Source organism: Mytilus californianus, unplaced genomic scaffold, assembly GCF_021869535.1.
Source record: "Mytilus californianus isolate M0D057914Y unplaced genomic scaffold, xbMytCali1.0.p SCAF_10, whole genome shotgun sequence".
NCBI lineage: Eukaryota > Metazoa > Mollusca > Bivalvia > Mytilida > Mytilidae > Mytilus > Mytilus californianus.
In genome coordinates, this window is record NW_026262582.1 from 17,730,459 (window position 1) to 17,757,760 (window position 27,302).

At 32.5% G+C, this 27,302-nt stretch overlaps 1 protein-coding gene across 2 annotated transcripts in view; it reads left to right on the forward strand.

Moving 5' to 3' along the window:
- The first annotated feature begins 1,624 nt into the window (after window positions 1-1,624).
- LOC127717712 (uncharacterized) overlaps window positions 1,625-27,302 on the forward strand; it is a 29,162-nt gene continuing 3,484 nt past the window's right edge. The window contains exons 1-9 of one of the 2 annotated variants that reach the window (XM_052223476.1): window positions 1,625-1,738; window positions 4,370-4,543; window positions 8,412-8,653; window positions 11,095-11,245; window positions 13,289-13,306; window positions 15,320-15,512; window positions 16,999-17,180; window positions 20,082-20,195; window positions 24,736-24,882. In XM_052223476.1, coding sequence (XP_052079436.1) covers window positions 4,370-4,543; window positions 8,412-8,653; window positions 11,095-11,245; window positions 13,289-13,306; window positions 15,320-15,512; window positions 16,999-17,180; window positions 20,082-20,195; window positions 24,736-24,882 — 1,221 coding nt within the window. In that variant the 5' untranslated portion in view covers window positions 1,625-1,738. The remainder of the gene's footprint in view (window positions 1,739-4,369; window positions 4,544-8,411; window positions 8,654-11,094; window positions 11,246-13,288; window positions 13,307-15,319; window positions 15,513-16,998; window positions 17,181-20,081; window positions 20,196-24,735; window positions 24,883-27,302) is intronic. The other variant, XM_052223477.1, reaches the window with a different exon arrangement.

Genomic DNA, 27,302 nt, shown 5'->3' on the forward strand with positions numbered 1-27,302 from the left:
TCTATTATCTGACGGATGCAATTATTTAAGCTTTTGGTATAATTTATTGCATGAAAACTATAATTTACCGTATATCACGGATTTGTGAATTCTGGTTTAGCTCATCAGGCTTGTTCGGACCTTGCGGTGATGTAAAATCTTCGTCGTGTTCATTGTTCGCGATTTAAAATGCATTTTAAATGAATAGACTAGCTGCAATAAACTTCCCCTTTTTAAAAATCTCTTTCCGACTGTTGTTTCAATTGTTCTACTCCAGCTTTGTGGATTATTTGGTTCGATATAAGCACTATTTAAGGAGGAGGGGCGGCGAGACAAATTATCATATGTCAAGCTTCCCAGCTTATTTCAACTCGCCTCTCATATATTCCTTTCAATTTGTATCCTCTGATTGAAATGAAATGGTGGGCATCAAGGTCAGTTGAAATAAAAGAAAACTAAATGGCTGTATCTGTAGAATTCTTATTTAAAACGGGATATCACAACTCTATTTCCTTGCGGCGATGATTTTGTAGAGCCCGTCAATTTAGATACGATCCATGTAAACTAATTGATCATTTGAATAAACTTCTTCTTAGACATTTATCAGTTTAACACCGTTGGAAAATCTTTAAATATTGTTTTTATTGGTACTAACCTTGATTTTGTTTTTGTTCTGCCCTGAAAAGTTGGAGGGGGAGTCTAGCCTTAGAGCCCGTACGAGCTATAGGTTTGAAGCATACCACTAGGTATATATGTATATCAAAAGGTCTGGATGGGGTCCTTCGTTTCATAATTCTTTTTTTTTTTAGATCATTCAAGTTCTCTATTCTAAAAAAATATTATTTATCTATTTTGCCCATTTTTGTTCTTTGTTTTCAATACCCCATTATTTCAATAAACTTACTATGATTATTCACTATTCTTAATTATTTTTCCCCGGCTATTCTTTATATTCGTTGCCCCTTATTCTACACTTTTTGTACACAATTCTCTATTTTGAAATCCCATCCTCACGCTCATAGCTTAGAGGGGTGACACGGGGGTGCGCATGCATTTTCCAAGCCCGTTTAAAAAAAAATTCCCACTTCCAACCTTTTCCCCCCTTTTCGGAATTCCCACTATATATCGCACATTCCAAAAGCGTGTCACCCCCTTATGTTCCTTAAAGATTATTCTCGGCTCACGCTGACGATCTTAGTACAAAAAACATTCATGTTCACATGCATGAGAGCCAGTCTGGATTTTTTTGGGGGGAGGGGCCGGGGATGTGTTCATTTGTATATTCTTTATTTTTCCGGCCAATTTTTCTCCATTCTTTATAAGATTAGCCCCTTTTCTGTTATCTTTTTATTTTAGCACCCCATTATTCTGTTTTCATTATTTTTTACCTATTTTTATCTATTCTTTATTTGTTCACCCTTTTCCTGTATGTATAGTTTTGGTTCAGTCCCCTTTCTAGACTCTAATGCATTGAACTGTTTGCCTTTGTACCATTTTGTTTGAGAATTTTCAGTACTCTCTGCGTAAGCTGAGATACTGTCTCACCGATCGGCATTAGCTGCTGCAAAGCAGGATAGGGGAACTTTAGTTTGCTTGGCCTTCTTCGGATAAAACCGTATTTTGCCGAAGATTACCGAACACAGTAAGGAAATCGAAACTGTAAACAGGAAGTAGCAGCTTCCTCTTTCTTTTCCTACTTTCGTTTCTGGACGCGCAGTTTTCCTCTTTTAAAACAAAGAAAAGAGTTATAATTTTTAAAGTAAGTTTTTGTATGATTTTCTAACATCTGCTTATTAATGACTGACAAAACATTTAGATACGTCAACAGTACTCGCAAACGGTTCAAACATGACTTGTCAAGTCTGTAAAAAATATTGATATGTCTAAAAATATCTACAGTGTATAACATGAGGGTAACCAAATTGCTATTATTTTGACAGATTTCACCATCGTTTATTTAAGAAGCAAAGTATGTTTATTTTGAGGATGTATAAGATAACAATTGGGGCTATTTACTACATTTATGATAGATAGTTCCACAAGTTCATGTTTGAATCCATACTAACTTAATGATTTGTTTTATTTCTTCATATTTTCAGAAGAATTTGACAAAAGTCCATGCTTTTTATGCATTTTGTAAGAAATGGATGCTTGTGACATATTTTAGCTCTTGATTTTTAAAAGCCAACCTTTTTGTTGACTTCGCTAGCAATGTTTCCATAAATTTTTCTGTTTTTTTTTTTGTATCTTTAACTTAATTTGTTTGAATATATTTTTAGATATAATGCTGAAAGACCTGCATTTAATGACAAATTTAGTCTATGAAAAGCTTTAAGATTTCCATCACTCTATCAGTTGTAAAGCAAACTCTTAGAAACGTTTGTTGCTACTTTCGAAAGATAACAATGGACTGGCATTAAAACCTGTCATTTTGAAGTGACTGACAAATATACCCACCTTTTACATGTTTTTAAAGTCATTCATTTAAAAATTTTGCAAACACATTTTTTTTGCAAAAATCCCTTTTAAAGAACTTTTTTACCTAATTTGCTCTCATTAACTGGACATGGAGTTCTAGACACTGTGTCCTTTCATTTAAGGTTGTCTTGCTTTAATTATGTTATTATTCGGAAATAAATCTAGTCCTGTTTTCTGTTGTTTTTGTACATGTTGTCAAAAGTCTGTGTTTACATATGACTTCACAGTTGTCACCTTTTGTATGGAATGCAATAAGTTGGGTATTTTATTTGGTTTTCAATCTTCTTCCCTTTATAGAATATAAATAAGTGGCCTTCAAACAAAATCATAATATACTTACCTCAAGTACAAATGAAGTATGTGCTGAAACATGATGTATCTATGTAACTTACCAAATTCAATAATAGATCATGTAGCTATATATATATATATAGATCACTGATTCATTATATAAAAATGGAGCGGGTTGTCTGGCCTGAGCTGCAGTCTGACAAAATGACGGAAAAAATTTGTAGATAAAAAAAAATTACAAAATTTTCCCTCCATTTATATATATATTCATATAAAAAATAAGATGTGGTATGATTGCCAATAAAACAACTCTCCACCAAGCTATAAAAGGCCCCCAAAATGACAGATTGGCATTGAGATTTAGTAGCCCTGTGGCTGGAACATACAATATATTCAATCATAATGTGCTATTTTCCAATGAATGAACATGATGAAGGATTAAACTCCTTCAAGTCCAAAAGTGAAAATCATCAATTTATTTTAGATCAAGATCTAATCTGTTTCCATAATCATGATAATGGGACTCGTGCAATTTGGGTACTGTGAAGTTATACATATGTATAAGCGGCCAAGGGACCTTTTTTTTTTGGAATTTGGGATTGAGCCGTTTAATTTGCAGGAATTTTGGAATACCCAGTTAAATCATCATGAATTTGGAATTTAATTATATCATTATGCAAGAACATGAATACTTTATTAAACCAATTATCAGGACATGCAGGAAGGATAAGAGACATGTTAATCATATAGTTATTACAAATAGACATATAAGTAAAGAAACAATAATGATTATATGGATTTAAACGATAGCATTTGTTCTCTTATTGTAAAACATTTATAAAAAATCAAAGCCAGTTTTGAATATTTCTTCATTTTCACATAAAGGAAGCCAAATAAATCTGTTTTCTGTATTTAGGTTTTAGAAATTTTTACATATTTTTAATACAGAATCTAACTTAACTCATTGTTGTTGTTGGAATGCTAGACATCCCATCATGCAATGAATGTCATCTTCAGTTTAATGAACAATATTTACTAATTCTTTTAAAATTTGTAAGGGTAGACATGTGGTCCGAGGACACAGTTATCGTCCTTTGATTTTCGTTGTCTACAAATATAGTCCCTAGTGTGGACAGTGTTAATAACTTGCATATTTTTTTCATACACTTTCCAAATTCATTTCTTTATTTTTTATGCATGAAATATTAAATATGGGGATAAAATTACATGTTAAAAAAGTTTGGGTAAAGTAGTGATTTGGTCCAGTTAAAAAGGGTAAAAAATTAGTATGTCTGAAGCTGTCAAACTGAATTTTAGACCCCCTTAACATAGAATTGTCCATATTTTGAGTTAGAGCTGGTTGACATTTCTATAAATTTGATATTGTTTGTCCCAAAATTAGTACACTACACTGTAGAATTCTTTTTGAGATAGAGCAGGTGCGATTTTTTAATTTGAATTTATTGTCTAAAAGAAATGCACTACGAAATAACTGCTCTTGGGCCATGTTAATTACCTAAGGATAGGTAGGGAGGCAAGAAACTAAAACTTTATATTTGGCCTAATGCATTGATTCAACAGTTTGATTAATTTCTATCTTAATTATTTCTATTTTTAACAGATGTTTCCAGCAGTTTGTCACCAATTTGCCAATGCCATGGGGAAGCATACTCTCATTCCATCCTCAAGCTTAGAAGAATCAACAAGAATTTCACCTTTTAATGTTGTGGCAAAGAGACGAAAAAGACGATGGATATTCTTCCACAAAATAGAGTATTCAACTTATGACTTTCCAGTAAGATAAAAATTCCAATGCATGCATGAGGGTCTGGATGGGGTTTATAGAATAGCTAGAGAATAATGGGCAAACAGTGCAGAATAAAGAGCAAACAAATAAAGAATAGAGAAAAAAGGCCAAAAAAATAAAGAATAGAGAATAATCATCAAAATAGATAAAGAATAGAGAAAAATTATCTAAAAAAATTAGGGAATAAAGAAATGAAAAACCCCTCTCCCATTCCAGACCCTTACGTATTTATAATCACTCAACAATATTGAAAAACAAAAATATAATCCTCTTCTTTACCTCAGTACTATGTCACCAGCATTGGCCTCTAGTCATACATCCAAGGGAAGAAATTTGCATCAATAGAATTTTGTTCCAAATTTGTAGGCTTATAAAGGGGAAAAAAAAAACTTTTAAATATCTGCTTACCTAAAACAAAACAGAAACCAAAGGAAAGGGAAAAGGCCTAATTCTGTCTACAGTCAACCTGAATCAGACATTATAATAACATGTAGTGGAAATTTGTCTACATACAGACAGTTTCTGCATCGCCAGGAAACCCGAACGTTCCCTTAAGATAAATACAGACAGGTAAACGATACTCCTACATGTATAGTGGAAAGGGGTTACAAATAGATGATCTCCCGCTATTTCAGGCTCCTTTAATTTGATTGGTTGGTATATAATTCCAATGAATTGAGAGTTTTTTGCTAGTTGAGTATTATTTGTAGTTTACTTAGTCCAGGCATTAAATTTACCTTTGAAAAAATTGTCAAAACAGTATCTCACCCCCTTTGGAAAGAATACCATTTTAAAAACTTTGGTCATATCTAAATTAAATCATCTGTTTCTATCTATCCCTAGTCCAGATGAAAATATGTTACGTAATTTAACAAATAAATTGTATGCTTTTATCTGGGATAATAAACCAGATAAGGTCAAGCGAGATCTTTTATGTCAAGATTATTATATGGGTGGTTTAAAAATGCTAAATTTAAAAGCATTTATACAGGGACTGAAACTTACATGGGTAAGAGGGCTGTATAACTCGAATTCAAAGTGGGTGAGATTAGTCTCTATTGTGGAGCAAATAAATTTTATTGAATTAAGTTATATTGGGCTTATTAAAAGGTCATCAAATAAATTTTGGCAAGAGGTTTTTGATGCTTGGAAAACCCTTAATCAAATTAGAAAACCAAGATGTATTGATGAAGTTCTATCTTATCCTTTATGGGAGGGAGAAAACATAAAAAAGCTGGAATTTGGACAATGCATGACCTGTTAGATTATCAGAGCAAAATTATGTCATTTCAAAATTTCAAACAATTATATCAATTTAGGCCAAATGTTTTACATTATTATGGAATAGCACACTCGCTTAATGATTTGTTAAACAAGATCAATATTGAAGTAAAGGAGAAAAAAATTCAAGCAATACTTAGTAACCTTTTAATATAAGTATTTTCTTTGAATCAAAAAAAGGTTCAAAGGACATGTTCAAAGTATTGAATGAGGAATATATTACTTTTGCTGCAAAGGAAAAATGGCAGAACCATCTTAATATGACTCAGGTATTAACTGGAAAAAAATACACACTTCGTGTACAAAATATACTAGAAGCACTAAGCTTTGATGGTTCCAATATAGAATTATCCATAGAATTGTAGGAACTAATTCACTACTTTACAAGATGAAAATAAATAGTAGCAACATGTGTAAATTTTGCAAAAAAGAACCAGAGACCATAGAACATTTATTTTGGAGCTGTCCAATGGTCGCCAGGCTCTGGCATGCACTAAACAACTGGATTTTTGAAATGACAAATATTGAACTGCCTTTGAATATTAAGATTATTCTATTTGGTATCTATGAAAATGTTTAATTGTTAAAAATAAGATTATTCTGCTTACAAAATACTATATTTACCGAAAAAAATTACAAGAAGTATTGCCAAATTCAAATGCTTTAAAAAACTATTTAAAGGAACACTTGAACTTAGAAAAATACATTTCATTTAAAAACCTCTCTGTAGAGGAATATAACAAATACTGGAGTCCCTGGTCCCCTATTATAGAATAATTAATAAATGTCGAATTTTAATTTAAACACCACAAATAGATATTGCAAGAATGAATTAGATTCCATTGTTATTAGATAATTATTTATGTTCAACCTATTGTTGCACCATTATATATATTCAATTGTTGTTTTATTATTTAATACTTCCTTTGTGTGCATATGCCATTCTGTATACCTTTGTTCATACATGTTGTGGTAGTCTATTTGTTACAATAAAGAAAATTCATTATAATAAAAAATTAAATTTACCTGATCAACATAGTGAGAAAAAATTTAAACAAATATACTTTGATAGTTTCTGATAAATTTTTATTTACAGATTTTATTAAATAATTTGACACAAATTATATGAACACCTGTCTACTGATGACAACTGCTTGTTGTCCACTTGTTTGTTTTGTTGTTGTTGTTGGATTACTGTCTCATTGATGTTATACCCAACATTTCATTTTATTCATATTGTATTACTTAGTGATGTAAATACATGTACTTTTTGTTTGAAATATAATTGTTTAAAAAATTAATCCTTTAACATTTACACTTATTTATCTTTACTAATTTCAAATGTCATTTAGATTTTTGGGTAAGACTATTTCTCAAAAAACATTTTTTGTGTGACTTTAAGAAACAAGTTAACCTTTCAGTCACTCTGACATACATGTTATGCTTGTGTGACTTTGATATTATACTGATAAGGAGATGTGGTATGATTACCAATGAGACAACTATCCACCAGACTTTCAAATGAAGTGAATGTAAGCAATTATAGGCCACCGTACGGCCTTCAGCAATTGGAAAAACCCATACCGTATAGTCAGCTATAGAAGAAGAATATTCTATTCCAATTATAAAAGGCCCTAACTTGAAAAATGTGAAACAATTCAAACGAGAAAACCAATAGTTTGATTTATAACAAAACAATTTAGGAAAAACAAATATGACATACATGAAGCAACAACAATCACTTAACTGCAGTCTCCCAACTTGAGACAGGCACTTAAAGAATGTGGCGGGTTAAACATGTTCTTTTCTTTATTTCTAAGGATATCAGGTTGCTACATGTATATAAGTTATATTTCATTTTGACATTTCCTTTCTACAGTACACGACTTTTCTGCTATATTTATTTCACAATGACTTTCATTTTGCCTTTGAGGGTTTATGTAATTATATGTGGTTAAGGAATGGTTTCCAGATGATACTTGAGTTTCCTAGTATATGGTTTTTAATTATACATGATATAGATGGAAGATATCAGGAAGGAAAAGAACACTATTGACCTTTACTTCAAAGTTCAAGTTCATATATGTATAGTTACTAAAAATAGAAATTATACAAAATCTTAGGTCAAAATTTTTGTTTCTTGGTAATAATACTAGGTTAGCTTGTCAGATTTTGATAAAACGTAACACAAGTGTTTGATAGTAGGAAAAGGAGGAGTTTGTCAATTTAAAAGACAGCTTGAATCTAAAACTAACAGCCTGATATGTGACATAACAAATAAGATAGACAGCAACTGACCAAAACCACTGAATTACGAGCTCCTGAATTGGGACAGACAAATACAGAATGTATTATACATAAAATGTAAAATGTAAAATACTACATATTTTATTTTTTTTTCTCAGTATACTTGAGTATTTCAAACCCTTAAAATACAAGACATATATATACCATATATATTTGGCATTTACTTTTATTTCCTCTCAATAAATGTGCAATTTTATGCAGCCCGGTAGCATGTTTTGGAAATGTCAACTTTACTTACATAACAAAAATTCTTTTTACTCATTTACAGCTCTATGACCTTCTAAACAGTAATGCTGTTTTTGAGTCTAAACTTGAGGAGACAAAGTTCTGTTCCTACAACCCAGAGAGCACTTACTCTCTCAGTGGTAAATTTGGAGTTGATATTATGAAAGACTTAATGGATGCCAATCTAAGTGCTAGTGATAAAGTTACTATCAGCGCCAAACTTGGAGAAGTTAACTTGTTACAGGTCGCTGATCCAGATAATTTCATGAGTGAACTCATGACAAGGTTTGAATATATATGGTCATTTTATATACTCTGCTTGTCAGACTTCTGACAAAATACCTACAACTGAAAGAAAATTTACAATAAAACAAAAAGCAAAAACAAACATTAAAAAAGATTCACCCCCCCCCCAAAAAAAACAAACATTGTTCACTGTATTTAAACATAACATTTTTTAAAGTTCATTATATCTGGGTGTTGTAAATGTTAGCAGACTGTGAAACGATGCTAAATAACTATACATGGGACCATTATAAATGATGACCTCAAAGATAATTTTATGCAGTGAAATAACATTAACTGTATTTTGTTTCTGTAAATGTGTGGTTTATTATACTTTTAAAAAACTGATATTTGTTTTGGTTTTTGGCCTCGGTGAATACATGTTTTTTTAAAATTGAATAAAACACATGTTTACCTCGATCATAATTGTATAGTATTGAACTTATTTAAAAGACACTTACCGGTATTATATAATATTGACCTTATCAAAAGGCTATAGTTGTATAATATTATATGAATATACTATAAATCAACTTATATTCGCAGATATATTTTTATTGTTTATCACTTTCATGTTGACATTTGCAACAAATTATTTTCACGACTTTCAACCTTTATTGATGTAATCATATCTCAGAACATTATATTGCTATACAAATGTAAAATGCCAAACCTATCCTGTCGCTATTTTTGCTATAATATAAACATCGTAAAATTTTCTAAATTGACAGTATAATGACCAGATGACATTACAAAAAAGGTAACAATTTTCCTGTACCATGTATTGTATGATATGATATTTATCCACTCTTGATAGTTGATTGTGTAATAAACTTATGTTTAAAACATTCTACAAGCCTGGTGTTTTAATTTCAAAGATACAACTGTCTTGAATATAGAAATATCCTTTTTCACTAGATGCAGTATTAAATTCTCTCTCTCCCTCTCTCTATCTAGATATATATATATATATTACAGTCTTCACCATTAACCATAAGTCCTCCGACCAGGCCAGTAAAAATGTTGTTGGGCCATCGAAATTTTCCTGAAAAAAAGGCCTTCATTAGCCATATTAATTTTAAAGTTTTTTATGAAAGGTGGATTTTTCAATTGGTTACAATGGTAGGTCAGAAATTTTTTTTGTGAAGACTGTTTTATATATATATATGTAGGACTCCAAAGTGCGATGGTACTCTAAAGTGCGATGGCCATGCTAAAGTCCGATGGTCTATGCTAAAGTGCGATGGTGTCAGACGCTAAAGTGCCATGGTTGTTTGTTTTTTTAAGTGCGATCAGATAACACGCTAAAGTGCGATGGTATGACATGCTAAAGTCCGATGGTGTAACGGGAATGTGGTTCAGGCAATAGTTTTCGTTTGTTGCTGAGTTCATATTACTTTTTCGTTTATTGTTTTATTTATACATCAAGCCATAGTCTTTCTCTTTTGAATTGTTTTACACTGGTCATTGTATAACCTTATATAGCTTGTATGATTATAAGTTGCATACATGAACGACATTTTGTGTTGGATGGATCATAGTTCATATTACATCTTATTTTATTTCAAAGTACAATAGTTATCCAAAAAGTGTAATGATTACATTGCAGTAGTGAGTTTATCCTGAATTTAGTGGTAGTCGTTTGTTTGTATATTTCATATATGCTATTCGTTTATTGTTTTGTATTTAAATGACATTGCTTTTTTCTAGTTTGAATTGTTTTGCACCGGTTGTTTTGAGGCCCTTTGGTCTTAATGGAATACTATGCGGTGTAAGCCAAATTGAATGATCCATTTTAAAGGTCATACTATAACCTAAAGTTGCATACAATAATGACATTAGGTTTTGGATAGAGAGTTGTCTTATTGACAATCATATGATGATACTACACATCTGTCCGTTGGGTTGCTGTCTAGTTAACGTATATTCATTATTTAAAAAAAATAACAAACCATATTGTAATTTTTTATAGAATTATTCAATTAGAAAGTAAAAATGAAGACTTTGTTTGGCACCCCAGCTGTTTTGATTAAATTTCTTTTTACAATTTTACAAATTAAGTTAACCTGTTCCAGATTATGATCATTTGTTTCTCTCTCCTTTCTTTTCTTGTGTAATAACAACCCTTAATCTGGACAAACATTCTCGTCATAATGCTGTTTAACGTTGCTAACGTCGATACTTTTGCGGAAAAACACACTTTAGCGTGTTCAGATGAATAGCACATACCATCGCACTTTAGCGTAGGCCATCGCACTTTAGCGTGACCATTGTGTTTTAGCGTCCCCATCGCACTTTAGAGTCCTACATATATATATATATATATATACACAAAACTGAGCTATGGCAGTTTATATTAATTGTAATGTTATATTTGATCAATTAGTTTCAATGATTTTTTGTGATTAATTTTCAATGATGACAATTTTTTTTCCTGCAAGGCAACTGAATATGAACCATCCATTAGTAAAGCAGATTCGTAAGTCAAAGGATACAGTTCTGTGTGTGATTCGAGGTGTTATACAGACAGCAGATAAAGCAGAGATCAAACGTACTAAAGATGAAGATGTCAAGGAAACTATGGATGAAAAGGTAAAACTATTCATGTTAAGGTTTGTCTGCACAGTTTTTATCGACCAATGTTTTCTGAAAGAAATCTGGTCATTAAAATGGTGAAGTATGGCAGGCAGGCATATTGACAATGATTACTCATACTGTTCAGGAGTTATGGTCCTTGATAGATTGGAAAATCACACTTTATGTTGTTTCCGTGTATTAACTTACGAACTGTTCAACCTATGCTTTTCAAATTTTAATATGTTGTTACCAACAACAAAATGGAGGTCAACTGTGATATTGACGATCATCAATCATACTGTTTAGGAGTGATGGTCCTTGATTAATTTGAAAATGGTGCTTTATGTCATTTTGTGCAAAAACTTACGAACTTTTCAGTGAATATTTTTCACAAATTTTGATATGTAGTAACTGATAACAGAATGGAGGTCAAGTTTGATGTTGACTATTTTCACTTTTATCATTCAGGACATATAATCCTTGAGAGATTTGAAACTAGGAACAGAACATGGCAAGTCATACTTTAGAAGACATCGAATTCATTGGTACTAGCTGCCCTCTTTAAGTTCAACAATTGTTACCTTCAAAATACAGAAAACCCAGCTCAGGTCATTTTGACAGCTCATTTCTTGTTAAAAAAAAATTTCATTGGCTAAAATTTACTCTCAAATCCATAATTGACATGTCAAAACTAATAAGAATTGAGATGCAATATTGGATAACTGGAATAAAAAATGTTACATTAGTAAAATATAATTGAAAAACATATTCATTCATTCATTCATATCTTTAATTCCTCATAAATGAGATTAAACTGAGTTATAATAAGATATTATCAGAATTTTGACCTTAGATGGATTTTGGCTACTATTGTTTAGGTCTTATTTTGGTCATATAGGCTTTCTCTTCAGTTCTTTTACAACCTTGGCATTTAAATATTCAGCTTTGAGCGTTCCTGGTGATGTTAAATCCAGAAAAGTGTGTTGGATGCATGAAATTTATAAAGTGTTGTTTTCATTTTTTGTGCCCCCACCGCAGCAGAGGGGGCATTAAGTGTTTCCCTTGTCCGTCCGTCTGTATGTACGTATGTACGTCTCGAAATTTGGTGTCTGTTCCCTAACTTTGGTTTGCCTCAACCAAATGTTATGAAACTTATACAATGCTTATTATCACAAAACACAGATCAAGTTTGAATTAGATGGCAACACTTTTACTGTTCTAGAGTTATGCCCCTTTACAATTGAAAAAATTGATGAATTTTTAGTTACATTCTCTAATTTAAGTATGCCTCAACCAAATGTTATGAAACTTATACACAATGCTTATTACCACAAAACTCAGATCTAGTATGAGTTTGAGAGCATCACTTTTAATGTTCTTGAGTTATGCCCCTTTATAACGTTATATGCAAGCAGGGGCATCATCTGTGTCACATGGACACATTCCCCATTTATTTGTTACGTTCTCTAATTTAAGTTTGCCTCAACCAAATGTTATGAAACTTATACACAATGCTTATTACCACAAAACTCAGATCAAGATAAAATTTGGGTGGCATCAATTTTACCATCTAGAGTTATGTCCCTCTATAATGTTAGATGCAAGCGGGGGCATCATCTGTGTCCCATGGACACATTCTTCCATTTATTTCCTTTTGTAATGCATTAGAATAGGATTAACAGTACTGTAGTTGAATAGTTGCCTTTGTCAAACTGTTTTCATGATTCAGTGATCAAGTTACTGTTAAGTTTTGAGCTATGGTGAGTTTTTTTTTTCCCTCAAGTAATAGGTCCACTTTATTTGGTCTATCGAATCTGTACTGTATAGATATATTCTATTTAGACTTGTATATATATATATAAAATTGAGAATGGAAATGGGGAATGTGTCAAAGAGACAACAACCCGACCATAGATCAGACAACAGCCGAAGGCCACCAATGGGTCTTCAATGCAGCGAGAAACTCCCGCACCTATATATGTGTCCATAGATATCTGAATTTTGACAGATACATGTAGTAACATTTGATATCAAAGCCTTTAAACATATTTAATTCAGTCTCAACAGATTGAGCAGGTGAGACATTTCAAGTGTTTCTTTTTAAATATGCAAAATATACGGCATGTTGAATATCACTATTTGATCTTACAGTTTATATTCTACTAGAATTATAAGTGTTTGTTGGCAGAAATAATTTATATTGTATATTTATTTTATTTTGTTCTAGTTTGTCCAGCTTTTAGATCTGTGCAAACACAATTTTTACCAAAGTATTATAGTTCTTGGCCTAATAATCATAAACTTTTGTATTTACTTCAAGTGTCTGGAATGTCACTCGCTATCAAATAAGTAATTATATAAAAACTGCATGGAATATTAGTTCTCATGTAGTTTTATAACTTTACATTTGTAATAGTGTTTTACTGTTGTTCTCTGCTGTCTATTCATTTTATGTTATGTAATATATGTTGTTATTTTTGCAATAGCATGTTTATGCTTTTACAATAAAAATTCATTCATCAATCACACATTTTCACAATTTTCAAAATTTTAATAATAATTTATTTACAAACAGGTAACTATATACAAAATAATTTTTGTAAATAATTAAAGCATCTTTCCCAATTGCAAGCAGAAAAATAACTTGAATATATATATATGTTAAAATTGGAACTTCTCTTGTTTCAATATATATATATTATAGACCCATCGCCCCGTAAGATTTATCGTTGGCTATTATTCAGTCATTTAATATATATATAGGCTATATATGATGACCTATAGTTGCTTACATCTATGTCATTTGGTCTCTGGTGGATAGTTGTCTCATTAGCAATCATCATGATCATATCACATCTTCTTATTTTTATAAAGTATGAAAATAATAAAGTTCAATGGATACAAAGATGGTAAGAAATATGCCTATTTGCCAGGAGAAAGTATATGTTGAAAGGAGTTTTCAAAATTTAATGAATCAGAAATATAAGATGTCAGTGCTAGGGAATCACTGCTGAATTTGAATTTTTACATGTATTTGATAATACATGTGCAATATGCTTTTTATAATTTTGACCTGAAAATTTGACCTGAGCCAGAAACCCCAATAAACAACAATGTAAAGATGTATTTTTAAAACTTTAATTGTTTGAGCAAATAGATTTCATTTTAGTCCATTTTTGGGGGGGTTGGGGGTTGGAAAGTCCAAAACTGGCTTTAAGTATGTTGATGTTGGGCGAATGGGCAGATAGGCAGGCAGGTGGAAGGGCGATGAAAAGTGGGTACATTATTTGTGTAATCAACACCTTCTACAGTTTTCAACCCAGATCCCTGAAACTTTAACATATTATGAAGTTGTGCTGATTTAATGGAATTGTTTAAGGATTTTTTTCTCATTTTGCCAGACATTGGAACTTCGTCATTTTTCAGTAGAATTTAGTCACAAATATTGCGGACTGTACATTTGAGACTTTGTCCTATTTTTCTAGAACTGTCATCTTTTCTACCTTTTTTTATGTGTTCATATGTGGCATTACCCCGGGGCCTTTGTCCATTGAAATTTTTGTTGAAAAGTAAAAGAATATGGTGTATAAAGAATATTTCAGCAAAATATTTACTGGTGAGGGGTGGTTCCCCTTTTAATTTTTTCAGAATACGCAAAAAAAAAAAACAGGTTTCATAGAAATTCACCTACAATTATCACTAATGATGCAGTTGATGAAAGTCTTTGTTAACTAAAACCATTATTTTGACATATGTTTTCATCAAATTTTCACATCAGGTTCGCAGTTAAAATTTGTCAGATTTTAAGGGCCAAAATTAGGAGTTATTGAACCAACTCCTTTACTTCTACCAAGATGTCATCAAATGTAATTGGATAATCTGCATTTATCATGCTTTTCTATAACATAAAGTCAAATTGCGTAAGACCACCCCCCCCCCCCCCCCCCCCCCCCTAAATTATTGAAATCTATTGTTTTGCGTTAACAATTATATCTTGGTATAAATTAGAAACACTGTTTGACTAACACCCTCAAGGGTACTTATAATACATGTATTCTTACTTTATTTTGTCCTTATGATATTTACAAGGTAACAAAAGAGGGAGGCGATGAAAGTGCCGAAATCTCTGAAAGCAAGGAAAAAGATATAACACTGGAGAAAGGAACATCACTGGCATACAAAGTCTGGGAACTGAAAATTAATGCAGAAAATGGAAAAATAGAACCCATCATGACAGCAGAATTGGAGGGAGGATTTCATCATTCAACAATGGATGATATAAGTAATTATAATTAAATGCATGAAGGGAGATGTTGGGTATTATACAATGAGACAGCATCCCGACAACACAAAAAACCTAAGTTTTAGGTCAACATAAGATCTTAAACAACCTGATTGAAATACAGGTCCTGTGTTCATACTTTTCTTACAAAGATTATACAATACTCTGTTCTGCTTTAAGTTTTTAGGTTTTGTCTTAATAATACACGCCTATCCTGTTATGAGCTGAGTACAAATAAATTTATTTTTCAAGACAATGTGTGGTTGTTCTCTTTATACTTCAACTTGTACAACCTTTCCAAATGAAACATTTTGGGTATACAAACCATCAATTTTTAACTTGACGCAGACCATTAATAAATTCAGCAAACATGTATTCTTTAATGACGTCATAAATAAGACTTTACAAAAACACATTATTAGCGTCTCAAACAAGGCAAAATACAGGCAGTGACTATTTATCACAAAGGCATATACGGCCAATGCAATTTGACTGCGCAAATAGCACAAATGCCTCTTGGTATCTTTTGCCTCTCTTTTGCAGTATAAATATAGAACAAACACACAGTGTCTTCAACAATGTACATGTGTCTATACAAAATTTTAAGCTCTAATTCATTCCAAGTATACAAATTATGAATAAATTTAACAGAAACAACCAAAGATCTGTCATTAATTCCCAATTCTTTAGATAATGAAAGATATATTAATATGATATACCACAACTACTGACAAGGTACCTGAATTGAGACAGGAACATAAATATGTGTCATGGTTAAACTAGTTTCATCATACCTCAACCCTCCCCAGTTTTAATCTTGATCAGTTGATTAAAAAAAATACATAAAAGATCATAAAATAAAAACAAGTACAGGAAAAGCAAATTAATCTAAAATAACAATATAATAGATATAAAAAAAATAAAATAATTAACGATGTATACTGTGTTTAAGAATGCTCCTCGTTACTGAAAACAAATACTTCACCTGCTGATAAGAACTGTCCTTCACTGATGAGCTGTTTTCATAAATATTGCTAAATTAAATTTGCTTTGACCAGAGTGTGTTAACTCTAGTAATTCAGACACTATATTCCACTGCTCTTTAAAAGCTACGTTTTAACCTGAATGCTAAGTCATTATTCTTTTAGAATTAGATCAGGTGTTACCTTTCTTGATAAGATTGAACAGCTAGCTGATTTACTCATTCTTCTAGTGCCAGAATCAGATACATGTTATAACTTTAGAAAGAATCATGAGAATTTAGGCCCACCCAAGTCAGAGAGATGCATTTACTATAGGGAGGACCTGAATTTTTTGGGTTAACCGTGTACATCATGTAATACATATTGTAAAGATAAATAAAGAACAGCTATATTTAAATATTTATGATTGTATCCAGTTATAAGATTTACCATGCTTTGTTCATGTAAAGCACATGTTTTTACTATACTAAAACATATGAAAATGTTTATGGATATTTTTTCAGCTACTGATGGTGATGAGTCTTCTACTAGCCCAAAAGAACAAGAAGAAACATCAGTTCTCAAACATCTAGAGGAACAACTCCAACCTTTATTTGACCTCCCTGAAGCAGAGGGTCAACAGTTGAAATCATCACTACTCAAACTCATGACTTGTCATAGTGATGTTGTCTTGCTTTCTAAACTGGTAATGAAACATTTTTTGCATTGACACAGTGTTAAGCAACCAATAATCAATCATGATCATTGCTACATTGAAATGAAATTTGGTTGGCAAAAACCCATGCATGGGTTTTATACAGACATGGTATACTTTGTCAAAGAATTGTAGACAAGGAAATGAGTTATTTCCTTTTCTTAGGCATAACAGTAAGGCCAAAATAAGGAGGTATATTTATTGGGAGTTTTCCTACCCAATCTAATTCAAGGTTATACCCTTCATTTCTTCAAAAATTTTGTAAAACGACATACATGCATCAGTTATTCAGTGTATCCCAAACTATCTGACCAACAAAATATCAGACAAAAAATCATTTGGTCAGACAGAAATATCAAGATTTTTTAGTTGAAAATATAGTAGAAAAGGTCAAATTTCTTTTTCGGTCAGACATACCCTAAAACAGTTAATCACAGACAAGTTATTGTACCCAACATATCCTTAGTATACAAATCTGTTCAAAACCTTTTAATCAATTTATTAGTTAAAACTATAAAAAGACAACAACATCATGGACTACTGCAAGGAAATGCTTTATTCTGGTCTACATGTTTCGGCACTTATGGTGGCATCTTCAGGAAGATTTAATGATCGGAAACAAATGTTGAAGTACATAAATTGAGGTTCAAATGGGTTACAAAAAGGTTAAGAAGAAGTTACATCACAATTATAGGTTTGACGAAGTTAAAATGAAAGTGAAAGTAAAAATTAATAATGAATTGTCAGTACCTTTTCCAAAATGGACAACACCTCACTTGATATTCCGTACCAAGTACAAGTCATGTGGTTTATTTTCAAAATGAACTTGAAACATGGATAGTGTACCATAACCACAAATATCATATAGTTTTACTGCAGTTTCCACAATGCCATACATGTGCAACTACCATTCATCCCACAATATTCCGGACACAATTGGAAGCAGAACCTCATTCAGAGTGAAGCCAGTTAAAATGGTACGGAATGTCCAGTGAGGTGTTGTCCATTTTTGAAAAGATATTGATGATTCAAAACTTTTTATAGTTTAATTTTTCCGAGGTTTTAAGACAACTGCAGCATACTTAAGGATCAATCCTAATTACTCTACCAGCTGTACTGTTAGAAGGTGTTGATTCACTTGATGTATAATTTATTAGTTAGTTTAAACATATTTTATCTTTCATAATGACATCTGGATCAGAGACAAGTATTACAACTTATCATATAATCAAATGAATAGTGACCAAGATGACTGAAAGCAGATTTAAGGAATACAGCTAGCTATTTAAAGATATTTTCCCATTTTCCCAATTTTTAGCTCACCTGGCCCAAAGGGCCAAGTGAGCTTTTCTCATCACTTGGCGTCCGTCGTCCATCGTCGTCCGTCGTCGTCGTTAACTTTTTACATTTTGAACTTCTTCTAGAGAACCACTGAATGGAATGAAACCAAACATGGCATGAATGTTCCTTATGAGGTGCTGACCAAGTGTTGTTACTTTGTAGCGGATCCATCATCCAAGATGGCCGCCAGCAGGGGACTTAGTTTAACATACGACCCTATGGGAAATACATACAAATATCTTCTTTTAGAGAACCACTGAATGGAATGAAACCAAACATGGCATGAACGTTTCTTATGAGGTGCTGACTGAGTGTTGTTACTTTGAAGCTGATCCATAATCCAAGCTGGCCGCCAGCGGGGGACTTAGTTTAACATAGGACCCTATGGGAGATACATACAAATGTCTTCTTTTAGAGAACCACTGAATGGAATGAAACCAAACATGGTATGAATGTCCCTTATGAGGTGCTGACCGAGTGTTGTTACTTTGAAGCCGATCCATAATCCAAGATGGCTGCCAGCGGGGACTTAGTTTAACATGGGACCCTATGGGAAATACATACAAATGTCTTCTTTTAGATAACCACTGAATGGAATGAAACCAAACATGGCATGAATGTTTCTTATGAGGTGCTGACCGAGTGTTGTTACTTTGAAGCTGATCCATAATCCAAGCTGGCCGCCAGCCGGGGACTTAGTTTAACATAGGACCCTATGGGAAATACATACAAACGTCTTCTTTAAAGAACCACTGAATGGAATGAAACCAAACATGGCAAGAATGTTCCTTATGTGGTGCTGACCAAGTGTTGTTACTTTGAAGCTGATCCATCATCCAAGAAGGCCGCTAGCATGGGACTTAGTTTAACATAGGATCCTATGGGAAATACATACAAATGTCTTCTTTTAGAGAACCACTGAATGCAATGAAACCAAACATGGCATGAATGTTCCTTATGAGGTGCTGACCAAGTGTTGTTACTTTGAAGCTGATCCTTCATCCATGATGGCTGCCAGATGGGGACAATGTTTAACAAAGGACCCTATGGACAATACATACAAATGTCTTCTTTTAGAGAACCACATACTGAATGGATTGAAACCAAACATGGCATGAATGTTCCTTATGAGGTGCTGACTAAGTTTTGTTACTTTGAAGCTGATCCTTCATCCATGATGGCCGTCAATGGGGGGACTTCCTTTAACATAAGACCCTATGGGAAATACATACAAATGCTTCTTCTAGAGGTGCACTGAATGGAATGAAACCAAAACATGGCATAAATGTTTCTTATGAGGTGCTGATTAAGTATTGCTACTTTGTTGCCGATTTACTGTTCAAGATGGCCACCAGGATTTTTTATTAAATTACAGGACCAATATTAAACCAAATTTGGCCTCACTCATTATTAGGGTATCTGTTATGATTTTAATCTATTTTTACATGATTTCCAAAACCAAAGTAGAATCAGGTGAGCGACACAGGCTCTTGAGAGCCTCTAGTTATTTAATTTTACCTAATTACACAATTTTGTTTCAATGCTTTACAGCTTGTGCAAGCAGAAATTGGTAGCTTAAAGGAAGAGAAAAAAAACCATAATGATCTTATTGTCAATAAAGATGAAACTTGGATGGTGGCATCATTAGCAGGTGTTAAAACTGAGGTAAAATTTATGCTAGTGTGACACGTCTTATTTCTATATCAGTATTGTCCTTTATGTTTTTGCAGACAAAATCTATTTTTTGATAACACAGTAAGATGAAACTTTGACAGTGGCTTTATTAGCAGATGACCAAAGGAGTATTAAGGCCCGATTTTGGCCAAAGAAAATAAAATGCTTGACAACTGTTTCAAATTTGCACATAATAATTGGAAATGCATAAAGTTAAAAAATATATATGAAAAGCATGAGATTTTTATCTGATGACGTGACAATTACGTCATAATATATACCGTTTTCATGAAAACAATGAAAAATACAGAATTTATGAAGTTTTCCATCATCATTTCCATTACGGAAACATTGAGCGCAGCCAAGAAACAACAAAATAACTTAAGAGAAGCTTTATTATAACTATTGACATAATCTCACCAAATATGAAGTTGTTTCTTGGGTGCGCACATACTTTGCCAGTCTAAAATATACTTAAAATTTGATGAAAAACAAGGAAAATCAAGAAATTTTTACAAAATATACAAATGTCATCAATGTTTGTTACCATGGTTACTCGTTAAATATGAAATTTGTTTGTATTTTCTGAATACCTTTTACCTTAGTCTGTTTATGACAAATTTACGAATATATATGATAACTTTTAAATTTGCACTAATATTTGGTCAAATAACAGCCTTATTGCCCCTACTCCTTTCACTTTGGGTGTTTATAAAGATAACATGCTTTTATTCCCCACCTAGGGGCATTATATTTTTCGGTCTGTGCGTCCGTTCATTCGTCTGTCTGTCCCGCTTCAGGTTAAAGTTTTTAGTCAAGGTAGTTTTTGATGAAGTTGAAGTCCAATCAACTTGAAACTTAGTACACATGTTCCCTATGCTATGATCTTTCTAATTTTAATGCCAAATTAGAGTTTTGACCCCAATTTCACGGTCCACTGAACATAGAAAATGATAGTGCAAGTGGTGCATCCGTGTACTATGGACACATTCTTGTTTGTTGTTATTGACATCTGTCTGCAGACAGTGGTTTTGATTGATAATCAATACCTAGCAACTTTCCTGATTTACTGGATATTTTCTCAGTGGGAGGTGTTGACCTAACAATTCAAAATCCCATCATGTAACTAGATACCTCAAAAATGCTTTAAATTTATAGGAGTTAAAAATATATTTGAGCTTATATAGACTCGTTTAAAACCTATATAAAATATAAGTTTAAAAACAATTACACCAGTTATAAGAGATGCACTAGGTTCTCTTGTGCTTGAAATCCCATTTAGAGATTTTGAATAATTTGCAGGCATCATAATTTTAACTTCATTAAACTTGCCACTATGAAAAAAGGAGATTGGAAAAACACAATTTAACAAAGTAAATAAGAAGTTAGAAGAAAATGATTTATTGTTACCCAATCCATTGAGGGATTTGATCAGTCTTACATTTTGAAGGGGAGATAATCAAACTTATGAATTATCACTTTTATAATGCATTCTTGATTGCAAAGTAAAAGCCTCTAGGCGACAATAGTAGCATTTTCAAGATACAGACTTAGGAAAGTTAATTTTTAGAGTGAAACCTTGCTTTAATTAAAGAAATATTATAAGAACAGTATGTTTGTACTTATCTCCCTTACCTATCAATTCTACAGCTTAGAAATAACTTCTTGGTTCCTTTAGGGCTAAGGAAAATGTACTATTTGGCCTTTTGTATAATGAGTTCAAGGAGTATTTAGTAATAAAAAATATCGGCTGCATACAACAACTAATCAGGTTATAAGCCGTACTCTTAATTCTGAATACCATATTATCTTCATAAAATGTCTTTGCCAATGTAACTCAATTGTTTATTGTAACCTATATGGTGATAGTCTGTCATAAGTACAACTACGAAACATATAGATGAATATTAGTGTGCATTGAGGAATATAATCCCAGTACTACATGTTTAAGGGGAGATAATAAAATCTTCACACTTACTTCAAAATTACAATATGTGGTAATAGTTTCTCATATTTGCACTTCCTCCTATGAAAACATGTTGGTGATATTGATAAACTTAACACAGTTCTCTAACATAGCCTGGGGTCATGCATTACAAGATTGTATCCCTCTCCAACATTTTAAAGAGTACTGTGTCTCCTAGAAGACTAAAATATTTCAAGGTGTTGAATTAACTTAATATTTTTTCACACATTTCTCCTGTTAAATTGAACAGAATCACTTCATATTTGGCCAGCAGTGCTGCAATGATGACTTGTAATGTGTGAGCACATTTCAGATCTGTTACACACCTACCTTCTGTTTGTGGGTACTTTTGATTATTATGAAAAGATTTGATTTTTTTTCAAGAACAAATGAAATTATATTGTTCATAGATTGTATATTCTTTCTCATTATGCTAACCACTTAATGGTGAACTGTTAATTTTATCATGAATTTCTTTTAAAAAAAATTTTTTGAGCCAGTTACAATTTTTAATGTGTTCATTGTGGTAAGGGAGATAATTCAGATAATTTGCAATATTTGTCTCAAACCTTAAAAAAGTAATTCAAAGAAGTAGCTGATGCATAAGTATATGTGTATTCATTCAGTTCTTACACCAAATGTAAATAGAAAGGATATTTCTCATATTTTGTCATGCAGAGTTTTTTAGAGCTTACTATTTGATATGAGTTTTGCTCTGACATTGTTGAAGGCTATACAGTGAACTATATAAGTCTATCCGAATCATTTTGCAAATAATTCCCTCAAATTCAACTGAATACTGTAAATGCAGAAATTTTTGCAATGTTTTCATCATTATGAAAACTGCAACAGAGTAGGTTTCTCAAAAATAAAAACTCACATTTTAAAGTTTTTGTCGAGCCTGCGACTTTCGTCGCAGAAAGCTCGACATAGGGATAGCGATCCGGCGGCGGCGGCGGCGGCGGCGGCGGCGTTAGCTAACTTCTTAAAAGCTTTATATTTTAGAAGGTGGAAGACCTGGATGCTTCATACTTTGTATATGGATGCCTCATGTTACGAAGTTTCCGTCAGTCACATGTCCAATTTCCTTGACCTCATTTTCATGGTTCAGTGACTACTTGAAAAAAAAGTTCAGATTATTTGTAATGTTAAATTCTCTCTTATTATAAGTAATAGGATAACTATATTTAGTATGTGCGTACCTTGCAAGGTCCTCATGCCTGTCAGACAGTTTTCACTTGACCTCGACCTCATTTCATGGATCAGTGAACAAGGTTAAGTTTTGGTGGTCAAGTCCATATCTCAGATACTATAAGCAATAGGTCTAGTATATTTGGTGTATGGAAGGACTGTAAGGTGTACATGTCCAACTGGCAGGTGTCATCTGACCTTGACCTCATTTTCATGGTTCAGTGGTTATAGTTAAGTTTTTGTGTTTTGGTCTGTTTTTCTTATACTGTATGCAATAGGTCTATTATATTTGGTGTATGGAATGATTGTAAGGTGTACATGTCCAACTGGCAGGTGTCATCTGACCTTGACCTCATTTTCATGGTTCAGTGGTTATAGTTAAGTTTTTGTGTTTTGGTCTGTTTTTCTTATACTGTATGCAATAGGTCTATTATATTTGGTGTATGGAATGATTGTAAGGTGTACATGTCCAACTGGCAGGTGTCATCTGACCTTGACCTCATTTTCATGGTTCAGTGGTTATAGTTAAGTTTTTGTGTTTTGGTCCATTTTTCTTATACTTTATCCAATAGGTCTACTATATTTGGTGTATGGAATGATTGTAAGGTGTACATGTCCAACTGGCAGGTGTCATCTGACTTTGACCTCATTTTCATGGTTCAGTGGTCAAAGTTAAGTTTTTGAGTTTTGGTCTTTTTTCTTATACTATTATGCAATAAGTCAACTATATTTGGTGTATGGAAATATTCTATGATGTACATGTCAGTCTCGCAGGTTTTATTTGACCTTGACCTCATTTTCACAGTTCATTGCTCAGTGTTAAGTTTATGTGTTTCAGTCTGTTTTTCTTAAACTATAAGCAATAGGTCAGCTATATTTGTTGTATGGAAGGATTGTAAGCTGTTCATGTCTGCCTGGCATGGTTCATCTGACTTTGACCTCATTTTCACGATTCATTGGTCAATGTTTAGTTTTGTTGGTTAAGTCTGTTTCTTAGAAACTATAAGCAATAGGTCAACTATATTTAGTGTATTGAATGATTGTAAGGTGTACATGTATTTCTTGTTTGGTTTATATGACCTTGACTTCATTTTCTTGGATCATGTTAAGTTTATGTAATAGTTGTAGTAAAGCTTTCATTTAGGACTATCAACATAATATCAATGGTTAGTAAAGAAGGCGAGACATTTCAGCGTGTCCACTCTTGTTTAATCAAGCACTATTTGTAAGCAGAATTTACTGAAATTAATCTTGCATTGAGAATTGATTTTAGTTTAATCAGTGCTGTTTAAGAGAGGCTAATTATATATATAATGATCCTGTAAATATGATTACAAATTTGACAACTACATGTATTGTTTGTTCAATTTACAGGAAGAGAGTGTAGTGTATGAAGGGGAAACAACTCCAATCTTAGCAGCTGTTGCTCATCTGGTGGATGCCATGCATGATGTGGAAACACAAGATCTTGAGAAACTTTGTCAGTGTAATGAAGAACAGCTAAAAGCATTAGCAAAAATTGTAAGTAGATATCCTGCGACTCAATTCACAAAAAATCTTACGAGAAAAAATACTTGTAAGTCATGAACATTTCAGTATAGCTTACGATTAATTTTCATCGTAAGATTTTTTGTGAAAAATGCCCCTGGGTTTTTATTTAAAGAGGTAAAATTATGACAAAAGATAAAATTGTTTAACACATCAAAGTTATATTTATTCATATGGTTGAGGAAATTAAACAAGCAACACTGAACATTTCAATCAATCCAAAGGGTTACTGAACCCCTTCTATCAAGCAGTAAGAAATAAACATATAACTCTGCTTGTCTTATTGGAGACATTAAATATGAAGCATGTGTTGGGAGTGTTTAACTCTATTTTGTACTCAATTATTCTTCCAAATACTGTCAAAAGTGTCTGTTCTTTCTGTCTGACAGTTTGTCTTCATTTTAGAATCTAACAATTGATACATTCCTTTTATGGTAATGAAAAAAAAAACCTTTTTAGCTCACCTGGCCCAAAGGGCCAAGTGAGCTTTTCTCATCACTTGGTGTCCGTCGTCCATCGTCCGTTAACTTTACAAAAATGTTCTCCTCTGAAACTACTTGGCCAAATTTAACCAAACTTGGCCACAAACATCATTGGGGTATATAGTTTAAAAAATGTGTCCAACCAAGATATGGCTGCCATGGCTAAAAATAGAACATAGGGGTAAAATGTAGATTTTGGCTTATATCTCTGAAACCAAAGCATTTAGAGCAAATCTGACAGGGGTAAAATTGTTTATCAGGTCAAGATCTATGTGCCCTGAAATTTTGAGATGAATCGGACAACCCGTTGTTGGGTTGCTGCCCCTGAATTGGTAATTTTAAGGAAATTTTGCCGGTTTTGGTTATTATCTTGAATATTATTATAGATAGAGATAACCTGTAAACAGCAATACTGTTCAGCAAAGTAAGATCTACAAATAAGTCAACTTGACCAAAATGGTCAGTTGACCCCTAAATGAGTTATTGCCCTTTATATTCAATTTTTAACCATTTTTCGTAAATTTTTGTAATCTTTTACAAAAATCTTCTCCTCTGAAACTACTAAAACAAATTTAACCAAACTTGTCCACAATCATCATTAGGGTATCTAGTTTAAAAAATGTGTCCGATGACCCCGCTCGGGAACCAAGATGGCTGACATGGCTAAAAAATAGTACATAGGGTAAAATGCAGTTTTTGGCTCATATCTCTGATATCAAAGCATTTAGAGCAAATCTGACAGGATAAAATTGTTCATTAGGCCAAGATCAATCTGCCCTGAAATTTTCAGACCAATCAGGCAACACGTTGTTGGGTTGCTGCCCCTGAATTGGTAATTTTAAAAAAATTTTGCAGCTTTTGGTTTTTATCTTGAATATTATTATAGATAGAGATAAACTGTAAACAGCAATAATGTACAGCAAAGTAAGATCTACAAATAAGTCAACATGACCAAAATTGTCAATTGACCCCTTTAGGAGTTATTGCCCTTTATAGTCAATTTTTTACAATTTTCATAAATTTTGTAAACTTTTGTAAATTTTTACAAAATATTTTCCACTGCAACTACTGGGCCAAGTTCATTATAGATAGAGATAATTGTAAGCAGCAAGAATGTTCAGTAAAGTAAGATCTACAAACACATCACCATCACCAAAACACAATTTTGTCATGAATCCATCTGTGTCCTTTGTTTAATATGCACATAGACCAAGATGAGCGACACAGGCTCTTTAGAGCCTCTAGTTTTATTTATTATTTTTTTAATAAATACTATGAAAAATCAGATTCATTTGCATAACTTAATTTTTCCCTGGGTTTTACAAGTTAGTGGCAAATCAGACAATGTTGAAAAAGCATCATAATAAGACAAATTAGTGTTACTTGCACATTTTGCATTTAAAATTAGTAAACAGCAGAAAAACAGCCAGAAATCAAATACAAAATACAAGAAAAAAGGGATGAAACAGTCTAAAAAGGAAATGCAGTTTTAATATGTTTATACATAGAAAGGATTACCAAAATTAACAAAAATGTTGGACAGACCACAACATGATCAATTATCAACACCCGTGCCATTTAAAAAAATATCCTTATAAAGAAAGACAAACAACACAAACAATGCATGGTCAAGATAGCCTGACTCGGTACAGGCACAAAGATAGCCTGACTCGGTACAGGCACAAAGATAGCCTGACTCGGTACAGACACAAAGATAGCCTGACTCGGTACAGGCACGACATTTAGTAAGGGATAAACAATATGAAAAAAAGGAGATGTGGTATGAATGCCAATGAGACAACTATCCACCAAAGTTCAAGCAATTATAGGCAACCACACGGCCTTTAACAATTAGAAAATTGTTTTCTTGTGCACAAATTGCAAAAAAAAACCAACTCTTTTACAGTTGGT